Source organism: Capra hircus, assembly GCF_001704415.2.
Source record: "Capra hircus breed San Clemente chromosome X unlocalized genomic scaffold, ASM170441v1, whole genome shotgun sequence".
Lineage (NCBI taxonomy): Eukaryota > Metazoa > Chordata > Mammalia > Artiodactyla > Bovidae > Capra > Capra hircus.
In genome coordinates this window covers 11,588,482-11,615,296 of record NW_017189517.1, presented here as the reverse complement: position 1 = coordinate 11,615,296, position 26,815 = coordinate 11,588,482, and the positions used below count along the sequence as shown (strand labels likewise).

Here is a 26,815-nt window from a genome sequence, read left to right as displayed (position 1 = left end):
AGTCAGATCTCCAAATCCTCCACTGTGGAGACATGTAAGAACGCAGTCTCTGTGATCCATGCAAAATGAGACTTTTCATCTCCAGTGAGACAGTGTTTAGTGCTCTGGCTAAGACAAAAATGTGGGCAGCAAATTCATCCCAAGGACCAAGTGAGAATTACTACGGGACTGGGAATATTTTCAGAGATGGAGCACTTCCTACCTCCTCTGTTCAGTCCATCCCGCGGTCGTTTTCATGAATTTTTGGCTGGGGAGCTGGGTGACCAGGAGCTGCTGCCCTTCCTTCCCTGAGAGAACAGCACCAACGGGGTTCCCCAATTCCGCTGTGGGAGATTTATCTGCCTCCTGGATGGTTCCATGTAGGCCCATGTCTAGACTGATTACAAAAGCGCCAACAAAACAAAATAAATACCTAACATCTTACAGCAAAGGCACGAAACCAAACAGTGTGAGAGAGGAGAACAATGCAGCCGTTGTGCCAGGGAGTCTTCCTGAGGAGGATGGAATTCCCGCACCCCAAGGTTCCAATTTGTAAGGGCAACACAAAGCGTCTAGAAGCAGGCCCTGGCTTGAACGCATTCATTTGGAAGGGCAATGTGTTTTGTTAGATAAGAGATTTTTTTTTTTTAACTCACACTAGGATCAAAAGGAAATGGCAACCCACTCCAGTGTTCTTGCCTGGAGAATGCCAGGGACGGGGGAGCCTGGTGGGCTGCCGCCTAAGGGGTCGCACAGAGTCAGACACAAATGAAGCAACTTAGCAGCGGCAGGATCAAAATGAAGATCAGTATAACTAACTCTGTATGCACACAGATTTCAGGAAACTTCAGCCTTGACTCTAGCTCTCCAGTGTAACTATTTGTTAATTCTGTTCTTTCCAGGTGACAGGGTATGTATAATGTGATAGGAGAGGCTCTGGTTGAGTCAGTGCTGACTTTGCACTTACCTTGCTGTGTGACTTTATGCAAGTCCCCTAGCCTCTCTGGGCCTCCGTTTCTACATTGGTAAAATGAGGGCGTTAATGTTGATCATCTATCTCTATGAGCTCAAGACTCTAGTAAAGCAGAATAAATATTATAGTTCCATTGCCTAAGGGTACTGGAAATGGGATTTTCACCCCAAAAGAAAGCAATAATTATCTGTCTGAAGGAACTCTTAAATATATTGTCTCAAACTGAAACTTCGGGGATTCTATGGGTCACTTCTGAATCACCTCCACACGCCACATGATTGAAAGTACATTTGCTGAGCCAGTAGTTTCAAGTGACCTGAGGTAGAATGTGTGGACCACTCATTTGTTCATTCTCTCAATATGTATTTACTGAGCACCTACTCTATGCCAGGCCTTGGAGAGAAGATGTTTCTCCCAAAATTCTAAGCCTCCCTTTTTCCCCTCTCTTCTTCAAGTTTGGTTTTGTTTGTGACCTCAGGTACAAAAGGTTGAGTTAAAGATAACTGTTCAGTTCACTGTATATCATCAGAGTTGGTCAAGACAAGGCTCTTTTTCTTGCTCTGTTTGACTTATTTATTCCTTTTTATTCCCAAAGCCCACTCCCATTCCCCTCCGTACAAAGACAACTATTCTAACATGCTCAGTGTATGCTTTTTAGTGTGTACTTTTTTTGGTAAAATGTGTATTGTCTTCTGTGAATATATTTTCATTCATTGCAAAGGTTAGATGTAATATAGTCCATTCAGTTTCTAGCTTTTTTGCCCATATTATGCTTTTGAGATAGATTCATCCTGCTGGCTGTAAATACTTCTCATTGCTTCTAACCACTATGTGGTGCTCTGTGTTGTTCAGTCACTAAGTCACGTCTGAATCTTTGCAACCCCATGGACTGCAGCACGCCAGGCTTCCTGTCCTTCACTATCACCCGGAGCTTGCTCAGACTCATGTCCATTGAGTCGGTGATGCCATCCAACCATCTCATCCTCTGTCGTCCCCTTCTCCTCCTGCCTTCAATCTTTCCCAGCATCAGGGTCTTTTCCAATGAGTTGGCTCTTCGCATCAGGTGGCCACAGTATTGGAGCCTCAGCTTCATCATCAGTCCTTCCAATGAATATTCAGGGTTGATTTCCTTTAGGACTGACTGGTTTGACCTCCTTGGTGTCCAAAGGAATCTCAAAAGTCTTCTTGAGCACCACAGTTTGAAAGCATCAATTCTTTGGCACTCAGCCTTCTTTATGGTCCAACTCTCACATCCATACATGACTACTGGAAAAATCATAACTTTGACTATATGGACCTTTGTTGGCAAAGTGATATCTCTGTTTTTTAATACTCTGTCTAGGTTTGCCATGCCTTTTCTTCCAAGTAGCAAGCATCTTTTAATTTCATGGTTTCAGTCACCATCTGCAGTGATTTTGGAGCCCAGGAAAATAAAATCTGCCACTGTTTCCATTCACCTCCTCCAATCTATTTACCATGAAGTGATGAGACTGGATGCTATGATTTTTGTTTTTGAATGTTGAATTTTAAGCCAACCTTTTCACTCTCATTTCACCCTCATCAAGAGGCTCTTTAGTTCCTCTTCACTTTCTGCCATTAGAGTTGTATCATCTGCATATCTGAGTTTGTTGATATTTCTCCCAGCAATGTTGATTCCAGCTTGTGAGTCATCCAGCCTGGAATTTCACATGATGTACTCTGCATATAAGTTAAATAAACAGGGTGACAGTATGTACTCTTGACGTACTCCTTTCCCAATTTGGAACCAGTCTGTTGTTCCATGTCCGGTCCTAACTGTTGCTTCTTGACCTGCATACAGGTTTTTTGGGAGGCGGGTAAGGTGGTCTGGTATTCCCATCTCTTGAATAATTTCCCAGTTTGTTGTGATCCACACAAAGACTTTAGCATAGTCAATGAAACAGAAGTAGATGTTTCTCTGGAATTCCCTTGCTTTCTCTATGATCCAGCAGATGTTAGCAATTTTATCTCTGGTTCTTCTGCTTTTCCTAAACCCAGCTTATACATCTAGAAGTTCTCAGTTCACATACTGTTGAAGCCTAGCATGAAGGATTTTGAGTATTACCTTGCTAGCATGTGAAACAAGCACAATTGTGCTGTAGTTTGAACATTTTTTGGCATTGTCTTTCTTTGGGATTGGAATGAAAACTGACCTTTTCTAGTCCTGTGGCCACTGCTGAGTTTTCCACATTTGGTGGCATGTTTAGTGTAGCAAAGCATCTGCCTACAATGCGAGAGACCCAGGTTCAGTCCCTGGGTTGGGAAGATCTCCTGGAGAAGGAAATGGCAACCAGTATTCTTGCCTGGAAGATCCCATGGATGGAGGAGCCTAGTAGGCTACAGTCCATGGGGTCACAAAGAGTCGGACATGACTGAACGACTTCACTTTCTTTCACTGTGACACATCATCTTTTAGGATTTTAAATAGCTCAGCTGTAATTCTATGACCTCCACTAGCTTTGTTCATAGCCTATCTGACTTTACACTCCAGAATGTGTGGCTCTAGGTGAGTGACCACACCATCATGATTATCCAGGTCATTAAGGCCTTTTTTGTACAGTTCTGTATATTCTTGCCATCTCTTCTTAATCTCTTCTGCTTCTGTTAGGTCCCTACCATTTCTGTCCTTTATTGTGCCCATCCTTGCATGCTCTGTGTATGCTCCACATAAATTTCCCCTGTCTCGTGGATGGGCACCCTGGAGTCCCACGGTGCCCCACAATGGCCAATAATGCAACAGCTGTGTGCATGGTCCACTATGGACCTGTGTCATATTGCTCTGCTGAAGACACTCTGTCTCCTTTGTAATCTGGAGCATTTCTACAGTTTCTACATTATTTTTAATTGGGGGGAAATTGCCTTACAATGCCGTATTGGTTTCTTCTGTACAAAAACACGAATCAGCCATATGTAAATTTCTGTGCTTTCTTCTACACTTTCTTCAAGGGTTATATCCCTCACCATTGACCATAGTATGTTCCCCATTCTACACTCTTCCTCACATCCTGTGTATACTTCTATTCTAATGTTTATATTGTATTGTAATTTCTTGTCTCCCCCAATAGATGTGAATCCCCATGAGAGCAGGGATTGCTTCCATGTCATGATTATGGTGAATAATGCTGCAATGAACATTGGGGTACATTTATCTTTTCAAATTAGTGTCTTCATTTTAGGGTATATATATTGCCCTATATATAGGACTGGAATTGCTTGATCCTATGGTAGTTCTATTTTTATTTTTTTGAAGAACCTTCATATTAAATACTATTTTCCTTAGTGGCTGTACCAATTTACATTCCCACCAGTAGTGTATCAATAGTCCCTTTTCTCCACATCCTCTCCAACATTTGTTATTTGTAGACTTTTTGATGATAGCCATTCTGACAGGTGTGAGGTGATATTGCATTACAATTTTGATTTGCATTTCTCTAATAATTAGTGACGCTGAGCATTTTTTCATGTGTATGTTGGCCATCTGTATGTCTATTTTGGAAAAATGTCTATTTGGGCCTTCTGTCCATTTTTTGATTGTGTGTGTGTGTATGTGTTTTTTTTTTACATATTGAGTTGTCTGTGCTATTTGTATATTTTGTATATTAACTTCTTGTTCATCACATGACCTGCAAATATTCTGTCATTCCATAGGTTGTCTTTTTGTATTGTCAATGGTTTCCTTTTCTGTGTAAAACCTTTAATGTTTAATTAGGTCCCATTTATTTATTTTTGCTTTTGTTTCCTTTACCTTAGGAGACTGATCCAAGAATATATTGCTACAGTTTATGTCAATGAGTAGTCTGCCTCTGGTCTCTTCTAGGAGTTTTATGGTTTCCCTCTTGCATTTAAGTCTTTAAAGCCTTTTGAGTTTATCTTTGTATGTGGTATGAGGGTATGTTTGAATCTCATTGTTTTACATGTGGCTGTCCAGTTTTCTCAGTAGAAATTGTTGAAGAAATTTCTTGTTGAAGAAATGATCTTTTCCCCTTTGTATATTCTTGCCTCCTTTGTTGTAGATTAATTGATCATAGGTGAGTCGATTTATTTTTGGGTTATTGGTTTCACTGATCTATGTGTCTGTTTTTATGCCAGTACCATGCTGTTTTAATTACTGTAGCTTTGTTGTATAGTCTAAGTTAGGGAGCATGATATATCCAGTTTTGTTGTTTTTTTTCCCCTCTCAAGGTTGCATTGGAAATCTTGGATCTTTTGTGGTTTTGTATAAATTTTAGGGTTATTTTTAATTCTGAAAAATATGAGATTTTTTAAAAGGGATTGCATTAAGTCTATAGATTGCTTTGGGCATATGGAAATTTTAACAATATTAATTCTTCCAATCAGTGAACCCAGGGTATCTTTCCATTTCTTTGTATTGTCCTCAATTTCCTTCAGCAGTGTTTTATAGTTTTCAGAGAATAGGCCTTTTGCATCCTTGCTTAATTTTATATCTAGGTAGTTTACTCTTTTTGATATAGTCTTAAACAGGATTTTTTTTTCTTTGATTTCTCTTTCTGGTGAAGACTTCAGGATTTTCTCTTTTTTGTTAACTGTTAATTTTATTTTTCTCAACTTTTATTTATTTTTAAATTTATTTTTAATCAGGGGAAAATTGCTTTACAATGCTGTATTGGTTTCTTCTGTACAAAAACACAAGTCAGTCATATGTATAATTATGGCTGATTTGTGTAGTTATATGGTAGGGTTTTTTATGTGTAGTATCAGTTCATCTGCAAATAGTGACAGTTTTATTTCTTCCATTCCAATTTCATAAAGTATATTTTTCACCTTTTTCTCTCTTCTCCTTTAGAGACTCCTATAATGAAAATGTTGGTATACTTTATATTGCTTTAAAGGTCCCTTAAACTATTCTCATTTTTTAAATTTGTTTTTCTTTTTGCTGTTTTGTTTTGTTAATGTTTTGGCTACATTGGGTCTTTGTTGCTGCACACAGGCTCTCTCCAGTTGTGGCAGGTAGGGACTATCCTTAGTTGTGGCTCTTGGGCTCTAGAGCACAGGCTGAATAGTTATGGTGCAAGGGCTTAGTTATTCCACAGCAGGTGGAATCTTCCCATACCAGGGATCAAACCCATGTCCCCTGCATTGGCAGGTGGATTCTTAACCACTGACCACCAGGGAAATCCTTTGTGCTGTTCTTATTGGATCACTGGGTCGTTTCCACTCTTCTTGGTGGTTCAGATGGTAAAGAATCTTCCTACATTGCGGGAGACCCAGGTTCCATCCCTGGGTTGGGAAGATCCCCTGTAGAAGGGAATTGCTACCCACTCCAGTATTCTTGCCTGAAGAATTCCATAGAGAGAGAAGCCTGGTGGGCTATAGTCCATGGGGTTGCAAAGAGTCAGACCTGACTGAGCAACTAACACTTTCCACTGTTCTATCTTCCAGATCACTTATGTGTTCTTCCGTATCATCTAGTCTGTTATTAATTCCTTCTAGTGTGTTTTTCTTCACCATCTGAGCCACCAGAGTATGGTTTTTACTTCATTTATTGTATTTTTCACTTCTGATTGTTTTTGTTTTGTTTTTTTTACAGTTTCTAGTTCCTTGTTAAAATTCTCACTATGTTCATCTATTCTTTTCTTTAATTCAGTTAGCATTCCTATGACTTATGCTTTGAACTCTTTATCTGGTATGTTATTTTTGTTTCATTCATTCTTTTTTCAGGGATTTTCTCCTGTTTTGTCAATTGAAACAAATTTCTCTGCTTTTTATTTTGCTTAACGTTCTCTGTTTCTGTGAAATTAGACAGCTGAGTTACCTGTTGTAGTCTTGAAGGTGTGTCCTTGTGTGGGAGTGTCCCTCTGCAGTCTGCATGTGCCCAGTGGCTTTGGTGGAAGAGCTGGATCTGACATGCATGTGAGTTATGTCTTTACTCAGGGTGCGCTGACAGCTATCACCATGGTGGGAGGTGGGGCTGGAGATAGAGGGGCTAGAACAAGAGCCAGATATGATCTACTTCTTTGCTTAGTGGCCAAAAAATACCCTATTAGAGTGGGGGTTGGGTCCCACATTGCTGGAGCAGAAGCCCTAAGGTTTGTGTCCAAGCTGGCTTCATTCCTTCTAAGTGTGTGCTCTCCCTCCTCCCAGCACCAGAACGCTTGCCCTCGAGGGAGCAGGGTTCCCTACAGGAAGAGGGGCCAGGTATGGGTGCATAGTGTGGGTCTACTGGCCTGGGCTGTGGCCACCTGACCAGTCAGATCTGGGACCACTTCTGATGTGCTGCCTCTATGAAAGTGAAGTCGCTCAGTCATGTCCGACTCTTTCAGACCCCATGGACTGTAGCCTATCAGGCTCCTCCATCCATGGGATTTTCCAGGCAAGAGTGCTGGAGTGGGTTGCCATTTCCTTCTCCAGGTGATCTTCCTGACCCAGGAATCGAACCCAGGTCTCCCGCATTGCAGGCAGACGCTTTACCCTCTGAGCCACCGGGGAAGCCCCTCTATAAGCACCAGTAATGGCTGCCCCTCTGCTGTTCAGATGCTCTTCGGGCTCTGGGTTGGCACACTCCCTCATGATTGATCACTCCTCTCATGGCAGCCTTTACGCTAGTGCAGAGCTGCATTGTGAAGCAAGTGGGCACAGTGAACGTGTGGCTCAGGCTAGGGAGCTCGTTGGAGTGGTTGTGGGAAACTAGACAGAATCTCCTACAATTCCACTTTTTCTGCCTTGTTTCAGGAGTAAGCAAGTGTGTGCATGCACTTCACTAGCGGAGTCTAGGTTTCTTATAGCCCTTTTCAAAGTAGCTAAGGGGGCTCATCTTCCCAGGCCTGCATATGCCCAATGTGTGGCTGGAACTGCTCCCTCCCCGGTGAGGATCTCTCTGTTTTTCACCCCCTCCCCCCATTCTGTGTCCCCTTCCAGGGGCAAAGGTCATGACTTGACCACTTCTCTTCCCTTCCTACCTGATTCTGTGTGGATCTTTCTTTTAGCCTTGGTTGTAGAAGAGCCTTTATATTAGTCTTGTTAGTTTTCAGTGAGATTGCTCCAAATATAGAGGTATTTTTGATGTGTTTGTTGGGAGGAGGTGAATTCTGTGTCTTCCTATTCTGCCATGTTGTTCTTTTCCATCTATTTTTAATGTGAAACTTTCAAAACCAGTATATATGTTTCCAAACATATAAAAATGAATAAAAAGTGATGAGCTTATTTTGTCGGTTCCTTAGCAAACCTAGCAGACCTTTTATATTCAAACTAATGCCGTGTCCTTCCAAGACATACAGTGTCCTCAAATACTGTAGAATTTTTCTTTGGGGGAGAACTCCTCCATATCCCATAGCATATTCTTTGGAATCTTCTCAGGGAGGCCCTTTGTTTCTTGGAGGCAAATTTGATTTTTGGAAACAGCTAAAAGCTACTTGGCAGCAAATGTAGTGAATGAAGTGGGTGATCAAGCTGCAGAACATTATTTTTGGTTCCAAACAAGGTGTGACTATAAAGAAATGAGGCTAATTTTCTTGTATGGTACATAAACTGGCTCAATAGTCATTCCAAAAGAAGACTTCCAAAAATGTATGGCCTTGGCAAGAAGAAAATTTTCTCCCCCTGTTCTTGTTGTCTGTCTCTCTCTCACACACAGTGTATACTGTCTGGCCCAATATCTAGACAAGTAAAATCAAAGGCCCTTGGAATTTGGTTTTAAAAAAATCAGTTACATGAGTATGGGATGGAAGAGACCTGGCTTGGCAGCTATTCATGCAAAATCACCTGGGGGTTTCAGTTGGCCACAAGCCCATCCTTCATGAAGAATGTGACGTGGCCTCTTGAGTGTCTGCATTCTAAGGAGGTGGAGGTCTTGGGCTCTGTAGGAACTTGAAAACCCATGTTCCATTCTGCACAGGCTCCAGCTGCACCCTGAGCTCAGCTATCAGCACAACAGCATGAAAGGATCACTGACCCACTAGAGCAGGGAACAGGTAAATGAGTTGAAGAAACCAGCTCAGAAGAGGCAAGAGTCACTGATTGAAAATGATTAAAGACAGCTGTATGAAAAGTGGTATTGTCTTACTCTCATGTTGGTCATTATGGAAGAGCCAAGAACAATGGGTAGAAATTACAGGCAGGCAGATTTAGGCTCAACCTACCAAAGACTGATTCATATTATAGACTTACACATTCATTATAATCTCATGTGGGTGAATATATATATACAAAGCAAAAAAAATAAGTGCAAAGATTTCAATCAAATATTTAATACTATGGTGTATGGAATCATGAGACAAATGTCATCTTTTAAACTTTACATGATGATGTACAATTAGATTTTGATCACCTGTATATATTTCTTCTGAAAAAAAAAAATTAACTTTCTAAAAATTGAAGGTGTCCAGCAACCAAATAGTCTGCTTTGCAACTTAGTGAGAGCTCTGCCTTAGGTGCTAATCAAACATGGGTTGTGGGATGAACTGATGGGCCATTTTCAACCTAGGGATTCAGTATGTTGTTACATGATTTAACCTTGTTCAAAATACCAGAGTTGAGCTGGTGGAAGTTCACACATGGATCCAACGAGAAAGAGGCCTGAAAACTCCAAAGATGGTGCAACTTTCCAACTACTGAGCCTAGTCCCAGGTGGTGATAGTGGTAAAGAACCCACCTGCCAATGCAGGAAATGTAAGAGATATGGGTTCGATCCCTGGGTCAGGAAGATTCCCTGGAGGAGGGCATGGCAACCCTCTCCAGTATTCTTGCCTAAAGAATCCCATGGACAGAGGAGCCCAGCAGGTTACACTCCATAGGATCACAAAGAGTTGGACATGACTGAAGCGACTTAGCAAACACGTACACAGGCTTAGTCTAAGGACAAAATTGTCATCTTAACGGAATTCATGTAGGATGTTTAAAGCAAAGGCTAAGATAAACACTTCAAAGGTATAAAGCTACCAACAACTAGCTGTGAAACTAGATTCTGAACTAGGAGAATAAATACAGAGAAATAGGAAAAGGCATGGATAAAATGCTAAGAGAGACAGGGCATTGAGTAAAAGTAAAATGTCAATAGGAGATGGCAGATTTTCCATGTTTTGTAACTGTGAGTGGTTACTTTAATCCCGACCATTTAGCTGAAGCCAGAAGACCTTGGACTTTTTATAGAGCCTTCTGCTGGCTGGTCATCACTCAGTGGGCATGGACTGTAGCGGTGGTGTACCAAGATCACAGAAACGCTGCCCAGCTTGGGTCATGTTCTGGGAACTGAAGTGTATCAAATATGACCTGAAGCTGGCAACGTCTTGAGAGGCACGTGGCAACAGCACATGCATAATCCCATCATTGGGCAGAGGGGCTGGCACTTACTTCCTTTTGGGACCAACGATGCCACAAAATCAGAGCAACAAAGAAGCTGGACATCTGAACTGGACTGTCCATTTTACAAGAGGGAAAGTGAAGTTGTTCAGTCATGTCCAACTCTTTGCGACCCCGTGGACTGTAGCCCTCCAGGCTCCTCCGTCCATGGGATTCTCCAGGCAAGAATACTGGAGTGGGTTGCCATTTCCTTCTCCAGGGGATCTTCCCGACCCAGGGATCGAACCCAGGTCTCCCGCATTGCAGGCAGACGCTTAAGGAAGTGAATGTGAAAGATGTTCAAAATCAGTCCTTTTCATCTCCTAGAGAGGAGGAAAAGGACTTTAAGATGGTACCCTTCTGTTTGCAGGCATAAAACCCAATCTCAGGGTCACATTTTTGCCACATTAAATAAAACCTTGCTGTCAAGTGACAGGGACTGCCATTAGGCGCTAACTGGGCTTTCAAGCCTTCTAGTCTGCTGGTAGTGTAGCCTGGCATACTCTTGAGTCCAAGGAACAAACTTTTGCAGTATTTAGGTTTCATGAATCAAAGAATAATGATTCTCATAAATCTTACTCAAATACAGAAATAATGATGTTTAAAAGATAATGCCTGTTCAAGTTTTACCAACCACTACAAATCATTGAAAGATGCTAACAAATACCACTGATTGTAGCCTTGACCAAAACCAAGTGAAGGAAATGCTAAACCAGAAGTTTCCAATTTGTATTTGCAAAGTTTCTGCAAAGGATGAACATGGCTACCAGGAACTTGTACTCCTCAGGAGAGCCTGATGAAAGTGTGTTGGTGACCCATAAGCTGTGAGAAATGACCCCCCCCTTCCTCCCGTCACCCTGCAGAAATGGGAGCTCCTGGTTGGGACTGCCTCCCAGAATCAAAGGGGACGTCTCAGCCCCTCCCTGATCTTGGTTCACACTCCGGGCTGTGTGCCCAGCCCCTCTCTCTCCTCATCCTTCAGCTTTGCTTCTCCTTGCCCTCAGGTGGGAGTTGAGTCCCACTTAAAGAGTCAGCAATGACTGGTGACCTGTTCTGGCAAATGGGCAATAAGCCAGGCCTTGGAAACAATGTCAAGTCAGTCATTCCTGAGGTTCTTTGGCAGCAGAACATTCAAAGAGCAGCATCAGCATAATTATTGGGATGGCGTATGTGTGAAACACAGTCTTCAGAGACAATACTGGACCTACAATGGACAGAAAGTTGGTACTGGAATTAGTATTGGTGCCAGACCTTCAGTTCCATGAGAGCGAGATCCAATCTGTTTGGTTTTCTATCATCTTGCAGCTGGTAGAGTGCCTGACAGCCAACAGGTATGCAAGGCCTAGTTGTGGAAAAAACAACTGTTGAAGGAACCCGTATGAGGCCAAGAGCTGTGTTGCTTCCTATAATCCTGGGTATCCCGACAACCCCTATGACCTGACCCAGGGCAACTGCTGGCCTTGCCATGTGGCAACCCCTGGAGAAGAGTGACAGGGAGCAAGGAAGCTGGGGGAAGTACTCCTTTGTACCCTTGGGGACCCCTCTCTGGGTAGGGGGAAAGGAAAATATTGTGTACATGATCCATACAGAGGATTTCTAGTTGGGCAAAACATTTTCAGCAAAGTAAATTTGTAAAGAGAGATGGGGGGAGTATTTTGAAGTGTCTTTAGTTTCACAGGCAAGACACTCTAACCCATTTATTTTTAAAAATTATTTATTTGGCTGTGCTGGGTCTTAGTTGCAGCATGCGGGAGCTTCAGTAGCAGCATGTGGGATCTAGTTCCTTGATTGATCAGGGATCGAACCCAGGCCCCCTGCATTAGGAACATGGAGTCTTACCCACTGGACCATCAGGGAATTCCTTCTAACCTATTTCTAAGCAGAGATTATGGATGGGGTGTGTGTTGGGAGGGATTGGCTTTGGCTGGAGCTTGGGGCCAAGACTGATACTCACCCAAAAGATAGGGAGGGAGGGGGATTTTCTCATACAGAATAGAAAGCTAAGTGAGGAGGAGGAAAGCACTGCATGGTCACCATGTACGAGGGCTTAAAAAAAGACTCAACGCATTTTTATTTGAGTGTTTATTATTTTTTTTTTCCAAAGAAATCCATGCAAAGGGAAAGACAGAGAGAAAGACATGGCAACCATGTTCTAGCAGCCAAACATAGGAAAATAATTTGGCACAATTTGATTTATTGCAAAAGACAATCTATACTACCACTAAAATTTACCCTCCTCATGGAGATGCCATGTGATTTTCGAAAACGTAACGCAGGGTTAGTTTTCTACTTAATGGCTGAAGGAGGTATAGAAGATAAAAAAATAGGAAAAAAGAAAAAGGTGGTTCCCTTTATAGAGGGAGACCACAGGGTGCTGAAGGGCAGCACATATCCTGTGAGCTTGGCAGTCAGTGCACCAGGAGGAAAAAGCACAGCACAGAGACTGCCAAGCTGGTGAGAAGCTTCAGGGGAGGATGGCCATTCCCCAGGTTGTGAGAGGCAACTATCTCATTGTCCTTCTGATTCACATGTTGCTTGCTTCCAGGAGCATCGTCCACGTCCAGATCATAAGCCAGTTCTGCCAAAAGAGAAGAAAGACTTTAAATGCAGGCTCACCAACGGCCTCAGGCATGCACTCTTCATGGCCCAGGCACTTGTCTGGACTGCTGGGCTAGCCCGGCTTTGAGTCTTGAAAGGAAGGCCGCTGGGAGATGGGAAGAAAACACGGGTGTGGAGCTGGGGCCCACCCGAGGAAGAGGGCTAGTGGTATTCCTACCAGAGAGCACACCAACAAGGCGCACATGAGCTGGCCACTCCCCTCCTGCCTTTGGCTCCACCCACACCCTGGGGTGCACACGCCCTTGTCATGTCTCCTGGTTGGTAAGACTGTGCCGTGTGGGTAACTACATGTGTGTTCTCATGTGTATGTGTGTGGGTGGGGGAGGGGATGTGGTGAACCCCCAGTGTACCTTTTCTGTGTCCTGTACCCCTGGGAGCCTTGCCTTAGAGTTGACAGTAGGGTAGTTTGCCATTGAAAGTTTTATTTTTCTGAAATATTTCTTTTATCTATATGGCCTTTTCACTGCTGACTGCCAACACACACGCACATGATATGCATAGGATTTAAACTGACAGCAAGTAAATTAAGACTAAGGAGAGGCCTATGGGTAACAGTCCTTCTTTGCCTACCATTTATGAGATATCTTCATGATTCTGAAAAGAAACTGGGGTACTGGGGTTGGCCTAACTCAAAAGTCGCCCAGAAGGCAAATCTAAGTTGATAGTGGTGTATCAGGAAATTAAAGATGGTTGACCCGGGGCTCAGTTTCTTTTAGATTTGCTCTTCCAGAGTTAGAGTGCAAATCTTTTCCTTTGGCTTTTCTAGACTTGGTCACCAATGTTTCTATTTTCAATATCTTGTGAAGGTGATGTGATGTGAGCAACTTCAGCAGCCAACTGTCCTGTGGGCAATGGAGCCAGAAAGATCTCTTGGGGACATGGAGATGCTTAGCAACAGGCAGAGAGGAAATGACTGGGATTCTGCAGAAGGAAGGAAGGAAGAGGAAGGAAGAGCTCCTCTTACAGCGGATGAAACATGGAATAAGTCACAGGAAGAAGGTGTGGGGACTCAGCTGGTCCAGGATGTGTGCAGAGCAGGGCCTAAGACCAGGGCTGCTGTTAACAGGCTGGCACTGCTGAGAGCAGACAGCAAAGTCAAGGTGATCAAAGCCAAAGGGTCTGATTACACAGTCCGCAGTGCTACTTTCCAGAGGGCTATTGCAGTTTATAATGCCACTAGCAATGATGAGGGAACCAAATTTACAATGTCTCAATAAAAATAGATATTGTAGTCTGTATAAGATGATATCTCACAGTTTCTTTAATTTGCATGTATCTGATTACTAGTATGGGCTTCCCAGGTGGTGCAGATGCGGGTTCATTCCCTGGATTGGGACGATCCCCTGGAGGAGGGCATATCCAGTATTCTTGCCTGGAGAATCCCTTGGACAGAGGAGCCTGGTGGGGTGCAGTCCATGGGGTCACAAAGAGTCGGACATGACTGAGCACACACGTGCAATTACTAGTATAGATGAACGCTTTTTTTTTGTTGTTGTTCACTAATTATATTTCTCAATGAAGGACAGTTCATATCCTTTACCTTCTTATCTACTTGGTATTGATGTTTTTCCTATTAATCTGAATGCAGATTTCATTGAGTCCTTTGCTTATCATATTCAAAACAAATAATTTTTCTATTTTGTTATGAACTATAATTATTTTTCATTGCTGTACAAAGAAATGATGTCCTAACTTTCAATATATAAGAATCTGACCACATTGTGCTCTTCTGAAGCTGAGAAAGTGTTTCTTCTTCCTTGTTAATAATTCAAATCAAAATTTCCCGCGAACCCTCTTACTGAGGGAAAAGCAAATCAGCAGACTAATCTCCATTCCTTCTCCCCACAAAATAACTAGATACAAAGAAAATCAAAGAGAAAAAGAACAAAGAGCAATGCTTTGCTTGGAAATCAGACCTCTGGCTCAGCAAGGTGAATGGCACAGGGCACACAGAGCAGGCGGAGGTCAGCTGTCAGTCGGCAAGGCAGTGCAGGCTTAGGGCCTGATCAGATTTCACCAGCCTTGAGAACACATATGGCTGGGTCTGCTGAAAGCCCAGCCTTGAGTTTCACAGCAACTTCTCAACTTAAATGAAGAGGAGTATTTTTAGGACTGACGTGAATGAGAGCCTTCTCAGCAGTGCTTTCAAATTCCTTTTCCGGATATTCCCCTTGCCCAACATCAGGATTAAACAAACAACATCTACTACTGTGACCACTCAGTTCCCCTACTATTTATCTTGCTCTTCAAATAATCCATGAACACTACACACTTTTGTCTACTATAGCAGTTATGGTACACCCAGGAATTATGTTAAATCCAGCAGTTTCTCATCTTTGTACCACCCAATACATCTTTTGTTATGTCTATATCTAGGATCTATGTTTTGAAATTATAAAAATGACTACCAATTATTGAGTCCTCATTGTGTGCCAGGCACTGTGCTAACTACCCTTTATATACATGATCTCATGTAATTAAACACTCTCAGCAATGTTATGAAATAGGTATTATAATTCCCATTTTACTGATGAGGAAGCTCAAGCTCAGGTTACTTTTTTGCCCATATTTACACAGCTGGCAAGTGGCAGAAGTGTTCTTTGAACACAGGGCTAACTCTGAACCTCATATGGAGCTATACCATACACAAATTGCAAAATTTTATAGACCAAATATACTGCAGTGATTAAGTAGTAATGGGTTCCTTCTTGAAAACAAAACAAAACAAAACAAAACCTCATTTAGTGAAAATATCCTGCCAATGAGAACTAAAAACCAGATGAAATAAATGAAGCAAAAAGACAACTTACAGACTGGGAGAAAATATTTGCAAATGATGTGACCAACAATGGCTTAATTTCCAAAACAAACAGTTCATACAACACAACAATGACAAAAACCCCAACAACCCAACTTAAGTCTTATGGGCCTAAGATCTAAATTGACATTTCTCCAAAGAAGACATACAGGTGGCAAACAGGCAATAAAAAGATGCTCAACATCACTAATTATTAGAAAAATGCAAATCAAAACCACAATGAGATATCACCTCACACCAGTCAAAATGGCTATCATTAGAAACCCTACAAATAACAAATACTGGAGAGGGTATGGAGAAAAGGGAACCTTCCTACACTGTTGGTGGCAATGTAAGTTGCTGCAGCCATTATGGAAAATATTATGGAGGGTATCCCAGAAAACTAAAAACAGAGTTGACATATGATCCATCAATCCTACTTCTGGGTGTATATCTGAACAAAACTATAATTCAAAAAGATACATGCACCTCAGTGTTCACAGCATCATTATTTACAGATGCCAAGATATGGAAGGAACGTAAATGTTCATCCACAGATGAATGAATAAATATCTGGTGTGTGTATATATATACACACACATATATATGGAATATCGCTCAGCCATAAGAATGAAGTAATGCCATTTGTAGCAATATGGATGGATCTAGAGATTATCATACTAAGTGAAGTCAGAAAGAGAAATACAAATGCCATATGATATCACTTATGTGTGTGGAGTCTAAAATATGACACAAATGAACTTATCTATGAAACAGAAACAGACTCACAGATGTAAGGAGCAGACTCGTGGTTGACAAGGAGGAGGAGGGGCAGGGGAAGGATGGGAGTTTGGGATTAGCAGATACAAACTACTACATATAAAATGGATAAACAACAAGGCCCTACTATATAGCACAGGGAACTGTAGTCAATATCTGGTGATAAACCATAATGGAAAATATTAAAAAACTATCTACGTGTATAACTGAATCACTTCGCTATACAGCAGAAACAGAACATTGTAAATCAACTATACATCAATAGGAAAAAGCACATGAGAGAAGTCAACGTTTCCACATACAACTGATCACACAGTTGACTAAGTAGCCTTCTTAAGGTTTGTGAACTACTGAAAAGAGCTTTAGGTTCTGAGACCCCAAATGGTTTTTATATCAGCTCTATTTTCCTGAAGCAATCAGCAATGATGGCCAAGGCCATCAGACACACACCTGGCACAAAGCTGGGCCAAGTCTCCTACCTCCAAATGATCCTAGGAATATTCAGAATAATACCTTTCTGTGCTTCCTACGCTGTGGCTATGGGTTTCCTGAGGCTTCCCACCCAGCAGCAGCAAAGCTTTATCACTTAGTCCTATAGCCAGGCTCCTGTGGCTGATACTGATGGGGGTTCCAGCAAAGATACATTCTGAGCCTGGGCCACCATCATGAAGAATAGAGATGAAGAGGACAGCTTAGCATGACAAGGAAGCACTATGGGACACAGAGGAAATAGAGATTTGGTTAAGATAAGCATGGACATTCCTGGACAGGGGAAATATAATCCAATTTAATTCAACAAACTTAATGGCAGCCTACTATGTCCCAAGCATTGAGCTAGAAGATTGGAGAAAGACTTACTTAATGTTTGCCTTCAGGAATCCACACTATGGTGGGATTACAGACCAACAAACAAACCAACAAGACACTTGGCAGAAAGTGGAAAGGGTTCAGATAAAGGCAAAAATGAAACACCAGCGGGTTCGAAAGGAGAGAAGGGACTTCCCTTGTCTAGTGGGTAAGAATCAGCCTTCCCAACCTAGATGTCCATTGACAGATGAGTGGATAAAGAAGATATGGTACATATATACAATGAAGTATTACTCAGCCATATAAAGGAATGAAACTGGGTCATTTGTAGTGATGTGGATGGTCCTAGAGTCTGTCATACAGACTGAAGTAAGTCAGAAAGAGAAAAATACCATATATTGATGCATATATGTGAAATCTAGAAAAATGGTACAATGAACCTATTTGCAGGGCAAGAATAGAGATGCAGACAGAGAGAAAAGGCATGTAGCCATGGGGTGGAGAAGGGGAGGGTGGGACATATTGAGAGAGACACCAGGGAAGCCCATAGCACTGACTACCATGTATAAAATAGGTAGCTAGTGGGAAAGCTGGTGCTCTGTGATGATCTAGGGGGTGGGATGAGGGTTGGGAAGGAGGTTCAAAAGGAAGGGAATGTCTAATTCACGTTGTTGTACAGCAGAAACTAACACAACATTGTAAAGCAATTGTACTGCCAAAAAAAAAAAAATCCGCCTTCCAATGCCAGAGGTGCAGGTTTGACCTTGGGTCAAGAAACTAAGATCCAACATGCCACAGTGCGGTTGCACCACAACTCGAGAAAGACTGTGTGCTGCAATGAAGACCCAGCATGGCCCAAATATAAATTTTAAAAACAAAGACGGGAGAGAGAAAAATTAATAAAAGCTTACTGGAAGGTTCCTTTGGACAATTGGGTTATAACTGTGCCATGAAGCATGGGTGGACTGTGGCAGGGCTGAATGAGATTTCCCATTTCAGGCAGAGGGTTCCGCTAGAGTCAAATCATCAATACCTGAGAATGCTGAGAGGGCACACTCAGTGCGAGCCAGTAGCCTCTATGGAGGGAGGCAATGTTGAGCGCTCATTGTTGTAGGGGGTGTGTGTTTGTGCATGTGTTGCTTGATGGATGATAAAGGGTAAGGCAGGAAGGACAAGAAAATAAAGGCCAGATCTTGACAGATTAGAAAGATAAGACTTTATTCTGTGGGCAATAGGGAGGCACTGCAGGTTTTTAAGTAAGGAATCCACACAATATGTTTTGTGTTTTTCAGAAAGATCATTGTTAACAGTTTGGAGGACAGCCCTAAGTGGGTGGGAGAGACTTGTCAGACATCTTGTCTTGGGAAAAACAAGAAGCCTGTGGGAACAGTATCTGGGGATCTGCCAGTAGCAAATATTAAAAAAAAAAAAATTTTCAAAACCCTATGAAGAAGCTAAATCTACACCAAACCAAGACCATCTCATTTCGCTACATGCCAGATGCATTATGGGGATCACCACAAACCATACTCTTAAATCACTCATATTTTTATGTTTATCAGTGATGTTTGGTTAGGTACATAGTGTAAAATGTACATAAATTGTTTCTGTCTTGCAGTTGAATGTCAGTGAGAACCTTCTGGGCCAGCAAGGAGATTTTCATGCTAAATTCAAAAATCTGTTTCTATTTGTCATCAGCTTAACTACACCCAGAGGGTTAGACCCAACAATCTGTACTCATTACACACTCAGCCATGACTCTCATTTTGTTCTTATGTCCTTTGTGTTGCAGATTAGATAATCTCTTTAAATTATCATCAGTCATTTAGGCCTGAGCTTTGTGTGGAAAAAGTTTTCTGCATTGGACGAAGCACTTATTCTGGGGTACAACCCTGAATATTGGAAGGACTGATGCTAAAGCTGAAGCTCCAATATTTTGGCCACCTGATGTGGAGAGCTGACTCATTGGGAAAAAACCCTGATGCTGGGAAAGATTGAAAGGAGGAGGTGAAGGGGACAACAGAAGATGAGATGGTTGGATGGCATCACCGATTTAATGGACATGAGTTTGAGCAAACTCTGGGAGATGGTGAAGGACAGGGAAGCCTGTGGTCCATGGGGTCACAAAGAGTCAGAAACAACTCAACAATACTACCAACAACCCCATTCTTAGTTATTCAGAATCTCCTAGGGGAGTTCCTAAGAAAGATGCCTCCATCCTGGGAGTCTGGAGCCCTGGGTTCCAGCCTGGCTCAGTCACTGAGTCACTATTTCACCTTTGGCAAGTCACCTCTCCTGGGCCTCAGTCACCCCATTTTGCTAAATCAAGGTACTGGACTAGATGAACTCTAAGTTTCCTTCTAGTTTTATTTCTCTCTGATCCCAAGGCTCTTGGGGCCCAGTGAGGAGCACAGTCTGCTCAGGCCGCCATCATTCCTCTACCCACAGCAGCCAGGATGGCGGCCCCACCAGGGCACCTGGAAGCAGGCAGATGCAATCAGTTGCTTCTCCTGGGGTGTGAGCCTTCCTAGTGATGTTCACCAGCTACCAAATTCTGAATCCTCTTTCTTCTTAAGCTGGTTTAATGGTGGATAAGAGACCCTGGCAAGAAATAAATCCATGCTGGACTGTTTTTATTTTCTTTAAACGCTGACATCTCCTAAAGGCCATAAACACCAAGCCCTAGGAGAGAAGTTACTGAGGTACATCAAGCAGGCGTGCACAGGCAACCAAGGAAAATCTGTCAGCCAGTGAGACAAGCCTTTGGGCCCTTACAGAGCCAATGGGGTCTTGAACATATAAGAAGATTCAAACGCTCACCCTCTGGTGGCATGGGCATCAAGCAGGGCAAGGCACTGCTAGAGGGGCCTCACCCACCCCAGCTGGTGGACTTCACAGGGGCAGCCCAAGAGAAGAGCTGTCATTGCAATGCCAGGGGAGCAAATGCTGCTGCCGAGCTGAACAGGGGGTGTCTTCCTTGCCAAGTCTTCACCTGCAGAAGGCTTCAAGCCAGGCCCTAATATGGCAACAGAGCAACACTGCTCTCCCCGTGATTTGTATCTGCTGTGTATGGTCGGGCCCACCAGCAGTGCTGCTTGGTAGGCCCCCGAGGCTGAAATTGGGGAAATCACTAGAAACTGTACCATTGCACACTCTGCTGCCCCTTCCCACAGAAGCCTTTGGGCCGTTGGCTTCTGAATCCCTAATTGATCTTGGTTTTCTTTGTCCTCCCCTCAATACAACCTTCCTTCCTGCCACATCAACGCCCCCCACCACCACCTTTGTGAACTTTCAGGTGTGAAATGACTACTTAAGACTTGAAAGTAGAGGAAAATGACTTTGTTAATGAACCTCAGGTCTCCGGGAGTGAGTCGGAGATTTTCTTCTTCATAGATCAGACGAGGGAAATGGCACACTTGAGGCCTCTGGTTTTAATTGGTCTAATGGGACTCCTTTTAGGGTCCATTTCACAACGTGCCTTCGTGACAAATAAGTGAGCTGCCAATTTCGCCAACTAAGTGACTGCAAATTCTGGGAACAATCCAGTCACCGATCCTGGAAGAGGGCTGGGGCAATGAGATGCCCACTTCATTTCCTACAGCTAATTCCAGCCTACAAATACCCTTAGGTACACTGCTAGGATGTTGAAAGAATGCAGTGGATTTTACCACTAGTACAGGCATGGCCTCTCTTCCTATAGCCTCTGTTTCTCAGTCTGGGCTGGGTGTACCTTCAGGTTACAGTGCAGTGGGCTGTGGGGACATGAGGCCATGGCATGCTTCTTCTCAGGGATTTAGAGGGAAAAGCACACTATTTTATACTGGGACACACAAGGCTGTATGATGGAGCAAAAGGCTGGGTTATCTGCAAACTCAGTTAAGATTTCATAAAGTATTTCCCGTTTACTAGGACCTGCAGGTTATGTCCCAGATCCTCAGAATCAGGCCTTCACCCCCACTCTTCACTGCTGTATAATGGTTTTAAGAGCACCATGGGACACTTGGGTCACCTAGGCTTTGTATACTATCAAAGCTGGGCTATTCTGACCACATATTCCTGATTAATGACTTAAAGTAACTTTTGCGATGACAACTTCCTTGTCAGGAGAGGAATGCCACAGTAATTGCCCTTAAATGAGACTCAGAAAGCTTAGTGTCTAATACAAAATGGTGTCTAGGGGATTCAGCCACTAACTAGGTCTCACTTTTGTGTCCAGCTACTGAGAAAGGAACAAAGAAGAACATCTTGTAACACATTTGGAAACTGTCCTTTTGCTGTAGAATCTTATGATGTTTAGGTACATCGTGAGTCAAGTCATATTCCCCGAAACAGAACAACTTCATCCTGGAAACTGACAGTGTGGATGGGTGGTGTGAGTGCTGGCTTTCCTCCACCAGCCTGAGAATGATCACCACCTTCCACAAGAGTGTCATAACTATTACTCTCAGAGATTCAGACCCTTCCCACCTGAGGCTGCCTTAAGGGATCCACAGGAATCACAGTTCCTCAAAGCCTTTCCTTCCCATGGGAAGTAATGGCCTGAGACTCCTTGGAATATGAGAAGCTGGTGACAGAGACATGATTCAGCCAGGGCCAGGGGAGAAGACGAATAAAACAGGCTTCAAGAAGGCAAGTGAGGAGAACACTTTAAAGAGAGGAGGAGAAGCACAGTAGAACGTTATAGAAAGGTCAAGGAAAGTAAGGACTGAGAAGAAGCTACTCAACGTGTCAACAAGAAGGTGATGGAAGATTTTTGAGAGAACTTTCGATCGGGTTGGGCCAAAACCATACAGTAGTGAATTGAGAAGAGAGTGGGAGCTGATGTGGATTCACCCAATACTGATTAGCCTTTGGAGAGTGAGTGAGATGAAGCCCTGTCGTTGGAACTGTGTGTTATATTGTGGCAGAGCTATCAGCAAACACGTGTACAACCAAGCTTCATTAGAAGGTGTCTCCAGAGTTCCAACTCAAGATGGTCTTGGAAATGCTATATTCTTATTATCCCTGATGCATTAACAACCTGTACTAGATACCAGATACCTGTATACCAATGTTTGTAGCAGATTATTCACAGCAGCCAGGAGGTGGAAGAAACCCAAATGTCTATCCATCGATTAACAGATAAAGAAAATGTGGTCTGTCCATACGATGGAATATTATTCAGCCATAGAAAGGGATGAAGTACTGCTGCCTGCTACAAGATTATATGAACCTTAAAAACCTGACACTAACTGAAAGAAGCCAGCCACTAAATACCACATAGTATATGATTCCATTTCTATAAATATAACTAGGCAGAATAGGCAAATTTTGGCAATAGTAGCAATGGTTGCACGCATTACAAGTGTAAATAATGCCTGTGAATTGTATACATAATGGTTAAAATTCACCATGATTAAAAAACCATAGAAGCCAAAAGATAATGGCATTCATGGGTACATCCTAGTTTCTAAGGGGACTGTGAATGCAGCGTTCCTCTGGCATTTTACTTTATAGAGGAGTGAGTGTGTGAGTATACCTGATACCAAAACACCCACCCCCAAAAGGTATGCTTTGCAATTCACGTTGTCCAAAAAAATTTAAATGGATATTTAAGCACTACCTTAGAATCACAAATACGGCTTCTCAATTGGGAGTGAAGGAAGAGGGCAATTTTTGTGAAGAATTTTAATCTGAAGCTATTTTAAGAGAAATTTATATACAACCGCAGGAAACTTACATTTACTCTTGTGACTCACACAAATGTTAAGCTGAAAATGCATTTTTAAAAACATCAATGAAGGAATAAATATACTCTGTCCTCATTACTTTAAAAAACTTAATGGTTTAGAGTCACAGAGCTCTGTTTATGATATAAATTTCGAACATGATGCAGCTACAGAGGTATGCATCATTGGGCTTTGAAGATGCAGAAGGAAGATACAAAATGTCACTTTTTGTAGCCAAATCAAATTGCTGAGGGGGCGGTTAGGAGTGAGGGAATGCCCTTACAGTCCCTTGGCACCCGTGCTTCAAGATGCTTAATAAAAAACTCTTTGATAGTATTTGACATAGGGCTTTAGACAGTTGAATGGGAAAACCCCAAATCTGGTACTCTTCCATTTTTAATCAGCTATGGTGGATCTTACAAAAAATGTACCTGAGAACTAAACTGCTTACAATATCCAACAGCAAAGGCAAGTTACTAGAATAATAGCCAATGGGTCAAAATGGCTCAAGTCCCTGAAAACACTCAGCCTGGGTGTAGGAACATTACAGGCCAGAAATCAACAGGAGGCAAGTGTCCTCATAAAGGAAAAATGAAAAGCCTCTCTAAGTTGTTTTATCTGAAGCTGTTCCCTAAAAATTCTCCAGTTGTGAAATGCCCCCCTCATCATTAATGGGATGTGGGGAACTGAGCTGATTTTCCTGTCAACTTACTTGGAAGAACACATTGTCATCCTGGCTTCCTCCTCCCTGCCCATCTTTGGGTCTGGACTCTCAGTACACCACTATTCACAAAGGTACCACTTCCTGCGTCTGTGTGGGGGGTTTTGGCTGAGCTGCTTGGCATGTGGGATCTTAGCTCCCCGACCAGGGATAGAACCCATGTCCCCCTGCAGTGGAAGCACGGAGACTTAATCACTGGACCGCCAGGGAAGTCCCCCCTCCTCAGTCTTTGGGCAGTGACCATTTCTCCTCTTCTCCTCAGCCTCTCTCCCCCTGCTTTCTCCCCTCCTGCCACACTCCTCAGTGCCCTAGCTAGACAAGATGTCCACTGCTCTCCAACGGCCCACTGCTGTCCAGGAAGAAAGAATATGTTCTATTCTGTGACAGAAATAAGACAAATACCCTTTTCCTCAATCACCTATTGAATCGCATTTCTCTCTTCTCAAAATCCGATGATGGCTCCCTACTGCATGTGGGTAAAGTCCTAGTTCCGTAGCATGGGCATTCATGAGCTTCTTCAACACATCTTGTCTTGCTTTCCAGTTTCAACTGCCCATATATTTCCCCAAGTACCATATACTGTGGTCATACCACCCCCTTTATCATTTTCTGAGAGTGGCAAGTGCTTTGAGGTTCCCATGTCTTTCTTCATGCTGTTCCCTCCACTTGGGATGGTATCTCTTTTTTTCCTCTCTCTCAGGCTTCAACTTACATGGCACTTCTTCCAGGAAGCTTTCTTTCCCTTATTACCCCAGTCCAGATGAATCACTTCTCTCTCTGATTATTAACTGGATTGTACTTCTATCATAGCACTAATTTCAATCTGCAGCATACATAGTAGAGTTAGTCACTCAGCTAGACTTGGAGCCCCATCAAAGGAAGAAATGAGTCTTACTCCTCTCTTTAGCTCCTACCTGGTACTGAGCTAGCAGTGACACTGAAAAACTGTGAATATATGCGTGAATCAATGGCCATACAAATGAACAGGTAACCCCAGTCTACTGAGAATATGAAGGTGAAGGGCTGTCTCCTTAGTAGATACCCTTCCTGAGGAGTCTGTCTTCATCAACTGAAGATTTCCTTAGCGGAAGGAGTCCCACTGAGCAATGATGAACATAAGACAAAGGTAGGGCCAACAGTGTGGGTGGCCCAGGAAGCACATGGCAGCGTTCAAACCCTGACCTTTAGATACCAAAACCGTCCTTTCAATAGCCAGTTCTCATTACCCACAGCATCAGTTCACTGTACTCAGTGTGGACGGAATCTACAAGATTTGCCTCTTACTCCCTTTCACTGTCTGGAACTCGATGCCTTACTATGTAAGCAAGGGACACATGCCAGCATTCTGTGTGCCACGCTGGGTGGGAAACAGGATTACTGGTGAGCAGGTTCCATTTCTTTCTCACTTGGAACCATTGTGATTGGCTTCCCATACCTTTGACCCTTGCCTTTGCCCTGGAATCTACCCACCGCTGGACCACACCCTGCCCTTTCCATCACCACCAATTCCCAAATGAGGAGCTGTTTGCTGGTGATTGACATTTCAGTGCCTGTCCCTGCAACATCAAAATACAGCTTCATTAATGAAGTCCCTTGCTTGGCTGTAAAAGCACAGAGCAGTAAGACCTCAATCCCTATAGTCACACGTGTTGGCACCCCTTCCCCTTGCAGAGGTCTGTGGAATGGCTGCCAGGAAAATACAATTATGTGCTGGCATGAGAATAAATACAACTCCTTAACCTAAAAGTTCTGTGTTTCATTTCCCCCCTCTTCCATTTCTCTATTCACTTCTTTTTCTCTTTCCATTGCTCTTTAAACTCATTTCCTCTGTCCAATTATTCCCTTCTCTTCTGTCTAGTTGTTGCTTTACTAAACATTCTCTCCTGTCTCTACAGTGATCTTTTCCATATCCTTAGGCAAAGGGCAAGGTTGGAATCCTCTGATGGATTCCGAATGTTAAAAGATGCTTTTCTGTTCCTCTGCACTTTGATTTAAACCTCTAACCTGGATTCCATTTGTTTTAGAAGAGGTTCCGAGTATCTCCTTAATCTTCCATCAACATATCCATGGCCTTCCTGTTACATATCCATGGCCTTCCTGTTTACCCTCGGCACGCTTCCAGCCTCTCAGCTCAGTCTCCTTCACTGCCCCGACCCCTGCCCGCCAGCTCCACTGACCTACTTATCTGCCACTGCTCCACCCCCTGCACCATGCATACTACTGTTGTTACTTCCCTTCTCTTTCTCATCTCAGACTCTTCTTGCTTCACAGCCATGCCATCTTAGAACTTCTGTTTCACAGCCTTGTCATTCTTCTAAGGGGGAAATGATTTGAACTTAAAAGACATAAAGAACTTTCTAATTACTGCAATCTGACAGTTGCGTAGGCTACCCCTAGACAGAGAGATCCATCTCTGGAGGTGGTCCATGAGAGTTTGGACAGCCATTTGGTAGAGAGACTGGTGAAGGGATTCAAACACAGAATGAGGGGGTGAAGGTAAATAGCTTCTGATGACCCTTCCAACCCTGAGATTCTAGGATTTCATTCAGGTCTTTCTAGGTCTCATGGCAGGGATAAAGGGTGAAGGGACAGGGTTCAAGTGACCTTTGCATTCCTCCCTTTGACACAGACACTGTCTGGAGAGGAATCTAAAGAGACTGCTTTGGATTCTCTTTCAAAGAAAGGGATCAGTGTCTTTTGGAGACCATGAGTAGCTTAGAGATGAGAGCTTTAAGTTTGCCAAAGAGGTATCAACCAAGACATAAATTTAAGGGAGTAACTATTGACCTGCCTAGGGTAGGGAGAAAACCCCCCATAAAATCTGTCCCACTTATTAAGATAGAGGCTAAGTCTCAGAAATAACGTGAGTATTTATCAGACAATATGAAATGTGCATGGGCCTCCCTGGTGGCTCAGACGGTAAAGAATCTGCCTGCAATGCAGATGATCCAGGTTTGATCCCTGGCCTGGGTCGGGAAGATCCCTGGAAAAGGAAATGGCAACTCACGCTAGTATTCTTGCCTGGAAAATTCCATGGACAGAGTAGCCTAACCGGCTATAGTCCATGGGGTCGCAAAGAGTTGGACACAACCGAGTAACTCACACACTATTAAACATGC

The 26,815-nt window shown here is 43.0% G+C and overlaps 1 protein-coding gene across 1 annotated transcript in view; it reads right to left on the bottom strand.

Annotated features, from left to right (window-relative positions):
* Positions 1-12,331: 12,331 nt before the first annotated feature.
* GPC3 (glypican 3) overlaps positions 12,332-26,815 on the bottom strand; it is a gene marked incomplete at its 5' end in the record, with an annotated part of 208,069 nt that continues 193,585 nt past the window's right edge. Inside the window, one exon of the mRNA XM_018044068.1 lies at positions 12,332-12,842. Within this exon, the coding sequence (XP_017899557.1) occupies positions 12,673-12,842 (170 nt within the window). The remainder of the gene's footprint in view (positions 12,843-26,815) is intronic.